This window comes from Solanum lycopersicum, chromosome 1 (assembly GCF_036512215.1).
Source record: "Solanum lycopersicum chromosome 1, SLM_r2.1".
In the NCBI taxonomy this organism is placed as follows: Eukaryota; Viridiplantae; Streptophyta; class Magnoliopsida; order Solanales; family Solanaceae; genus Solanum; species Solanum lycopersicum.
This window is the reverse complement of record NC_090800.1, coordinates 66,855,600-66,859,808: the sequence shown is the minus strand read 5'-3', so window position 1 is coordinate 66,859,808 and position 4,209 is coordinate 66,855,600. Positions and strand designations below refer to the sequence as shown.

The 4,209-nt window shown below is 34.0% G+C and overlaps 1 protein-coding gene across 1 annotated transcript; it reads left to right on the top strand.

The window, feature by feature from the left end:
* The first annotated feature begins 692 nt into the window (after window positions 1–692).
* On the top strand, window positions 693–1,286 carry LOC101266065 (agamous-like MADS-box protein AGL62). Its single transcript, XM_004229020.1, has one exon. It carries the CDS (start codon window positions 693–695, stop codon window positions 1,284–1,286), a length of 594 nt encoding a protein of 197 aa, XP_004229068.1.
* Window positions 1,287–4,209: the final 2,923 nt, after the last annotated feature.

The window sequence follows — 4,209 nt, the reverse complement described above, 5'->3', positions numbered from 1 at the left end:
GTATAAAGGTAAAGGTATAGATGGACCACTTTAATAACAAGGAGCATATCAGCTCCAAATGACAGTTAAGGGGTATATCAGACCCTTTTCCCCTTTTTAATAACCAAGAAATCCACATGTGATCCGACACACTTTGGACCAATCACATTCTTCTATGCTCGATGGATAATGGACCCACCCCTCTACTCTTCTATATGTAAAAATAGGGCTTCGCTTTGCGTGGTGTGGGGCTCGAACCTGCGACCTAAGCCACAAATCCTCCACATTTTGCCACTCGAGCTAGGCCTTAGGGGCACGTTTAAACTTTTTTATACATTATTATGAGTAAGAAGATAAATACTTTCGTATTGCTAAAGCTAATAGTGGAAAGTTTTTAATTAAGCATGTCTACATTAGGAAATATACATAGTTCAATAAGATCAAATTTAGAAAATATACAAATACAATAAAAAAAATTATCCCAGAAACTGATTTAGTAATTAACTTTGCTAAATTTGAACAAAAATTTAATTAATATTATGATTTGGGTCAAATCCTACCAAATAAAAAATATCATCATAAATATTTTTACTTTTTTGTTATTGAATTCATTTTTCATCAAATAATATAGTGGTTCTATCTTTATAGATACATCTTTAAAACAAAGACTCAACATCACATTTTTTTTACATTCTCAAATAAAAAGCTTAGCCATGAGAAAACCTAATGGCCGCAAAAAAATTGAAATTGCGAAGATTGAAAATCAAACCAACTTACAAGTAACATTCTCAAAAAGACGTGCCGGCCTATTTAAGAAGGCAAGTGAGCTCTCGAATTTGTGTGGTGCTAATGTTGCTATTGTAGCTTTTTCTCCTAGCAACAAAGTATACGCATGTGGACACCCTTCCCTCGAGTCAATTGTGGATAAATTTATCGGAGAGAATCCTCCACCTGAAACTGATGATCCTAACCCCATCATTGTAGCTCATCAAAATGCCAATATTGATGAAATCAATAAAAAGCTGAACAAGTTGGAGAGATCACTCGAAAGAGAAAGAAAACATGGGCAAGCACTTCAAGCATTGAGAACAGAACCTTCAAATGAAAAACTTACTTTTTTTGACCTTAAGATCTTGTGCGAGTCCTTGGAGGCTGCGGATAAAAAAGTTGAAAAACTAGCAAGCCAACTTATAGAGTGTGGTATTGAATTCCCATATAAAACCATTGGAAGTGCGCTCGCTCCTTTAAGAGCTAGGGAAAGCACTTCGTCCGTTTCCGGCGAAGGGTCATCTGGATCCGGTGAATAAATTTTTCTTGCTTTATTTAAAGTTCAATAACTTAATTTGGTATTTATAGAGTTAAGTATTCCATATTGATGATTAAGTTTTGATCTTAATTTTATCTTTTAGTATGTTCATCATGAAATGGAATAAGCTTTTGTTTTGGTACTTCATAAACTTTTTTGTCTTGCTTTTTTGTGGTACATTTAAAAAAGAATGTCTTTTTACAACACTTAGTTTATAATTTTAACATAATTTATCCCTTTTGTTTTAGAGAATCTACCCAGCAATTTAACCTTCAGATTGCTTCAAGACAAGCACCACTCATCAACTACAGAATGCTATTATAAGACTAATGCCAGTTGCTAGGGCGACAATGAGGGGCCTTCCTTCCCATGACAACGACTATTATATATATTTATAAGTGCATACAAGTTACACTATAGAATACACACAAAAAAATTACAACACACTAAGTAGGGAGAGAAAATCACGATATGAAAGAGAAACCACCTTATAATCATCACTAAAAATATCATATCCTAAACCATACGCTAATTAGTGAAATACTTACTATCTTACGAAAGTCAATACATGCAATTAATTCTTAAATCTGCTCTATAACTAATATGTAAAAACATGAAATCTATTAGAGTGTTACATGAAAAACATCAGAGATTATGGTAGGAAAGGGTAGAAGTTAGATTGAGATTAGATTTGAGTGTTACATGAGAGATTATGATGCATCAACAAAAAAGTTGTAATGGAAAAATGTCAAGAAATGACTCAGATATCGTGGAAGTATTTAATTGAAGGCATTCTACAAAATCTCTTCAAAGATTCTCACTCATATTTTCAATCTTACTCGCATAATTTATGTATCAATTTTCTTTTAGCTAGACAAATCTGAAAATGGTATGAATGAATAGTCTTCAGCAGTTTCAATTCTCGCCACAAGGAAATGAATTGTCAAATAATAGCGTGCAAATGTCAAAATTTAGACTGGTCAACGGACTGAAACCGCTTCACCGGACCGGAACGAACTGGTACCGGATCGGAATGGAACCTGTTGACCGGTATGTTGACCGGTACCGAGATGAATCGAACCGGAATTACCAGGATGAATAATCGGTTCCGTCCCGTTCCACTATATACCAGGATGGAACCGCAACAAACCGGAACGGACCGAGATGGAAAGTTTGCAAACAAAGTCTAATAAAGTTTTCAAAATTTAAATCTTTTGAAGTTTATACTTTGTAAGTTATTACTTATGTTCATTAATATTTATTTTATAAGTTATATTTATAACTTGTGTCTTGTAAATATTAAATAAAATATTAAATATAATTTATAGAAAATATAAATATAAATTATATAAAATATAAAAAAGTTAATATATATATTAAGTAAATCGGATCGGAATCGAACAGGACCGGAACCGAGATTAACTGGGATGAACTGGTACCGGTACACCAGTACGAAATCACGGTTCCGTACCGTTCCGTGTACTGGTTCAGACTATCCCGTCCCGTCCCGTATGCAACCAAAACGGGACAAACCGAAACGAACTGGAATGGTACCGGAATGGTACCGGTACGTCCCATTCCGTTGACCAGTCTTAGTCAGAATAAGCACAAGACTAGACATCAAAATGTAAAATCTAACAACTACACCAATAATTATCAGCTATAGTGTCCTTGTGATTGATAGATATGGTACAATCATGATAAACTCTCTCAGCTAGAATAGATTCACCAACAGGTGTAGAAACATTAGAAGGTTCAAGAAGTTGTTTGGGAATAATATCAAACCTCATCACAACATAAGGATTCACAAAAGAGAAACTCGCAGTTGGATCTAGCCGTGCATATACATCAAAATTAAAGACTTTTACCATATTAGTGACATCATTTGGTGATTTCTCTTGCTCTTGGAGACTGGTGATAACACAGAGACGATTTTCTCCTTACTATGTCCCTAAAGAGACTCCTCTAGGTACAACTCTATTTGACATAGCTGCTGAAGAAGATTGATCTCTATTACCCCATTACACCTCCCTGCCTATTCTTTTGGTGTGATAATTATGTCTAAGGTTATAAATGAGTAGGAAGAAGAGAATGAGGTTACTATGAGAAATAGCTATATGAGATCCCTTAGATGGTTTCGAATAGTAATGCAGGCAAACTCTAGTTGGTATTGCAGAGATGATAACAGTTCTCTTGTTCCATACCCAGTCCAGCCGTCATTCGAGGATGAATGGTTCCAAGGGGAAGATATTATAGCACCCCAAAAGATTTTTGAACTAAGACTCAATTCATTCTTCATTGTGAGTAGGACTTTACCAAGGAATTTAAAATTTCTTGATTATTAATGTCAGGTCTCTAGGTATAGCATTTTGAGTTTCAAAAAGAATTAATAGATCCGTCAATATGGGCTAGGTCTGTTGGGTTGTCCTGGCCTATGGCGGGATTTAATAATGTTTGGCTAAGATTTTTGGAGCCCATCTAAGAAAAGGACTTTTTAGTCCGGCCTGAATAAGCCTGTTGATTTGATGGGCTTGAGAATTATAGGTAGGGCTGGCCCCTGGGCTAATAATAATTAATTAAAAATATAATATAATATGAAAATTTAAAATTAAAGAGAGTTAAAATTCAAAATAATTAGGTTAATATTTTTATTTATATATTTAACTTTAACTTGAAACAAACTTAATAAATAGAGATAATTTCAAAGACTTCCCTCTAGGCTTCGCTCTATAATACTCACCCTCCCTGTACTTTATGATATTACGTCTACCTCCCTTATTTCCATTTTCTTGTAAACATTCTTTAAAGCTATTTAAATAAAAATAAATTAATTTAGATTTGATAAATTTACCCTTATCTATGAATGTTTAGGTCTAATTTTCAATTATTTATCTTTATTCGTTGGATCATGTTTCTTCTTCGCT

Excerpts from the sequence above, each read along its gene's own strand:
- LOC101266065 (XM_004229020.1), top strand. The coding sequence starts at position 693 with ATGAGAAAACCTAATGGCCGCAAAAAAATTGAAATTGCGAAGATTGAA.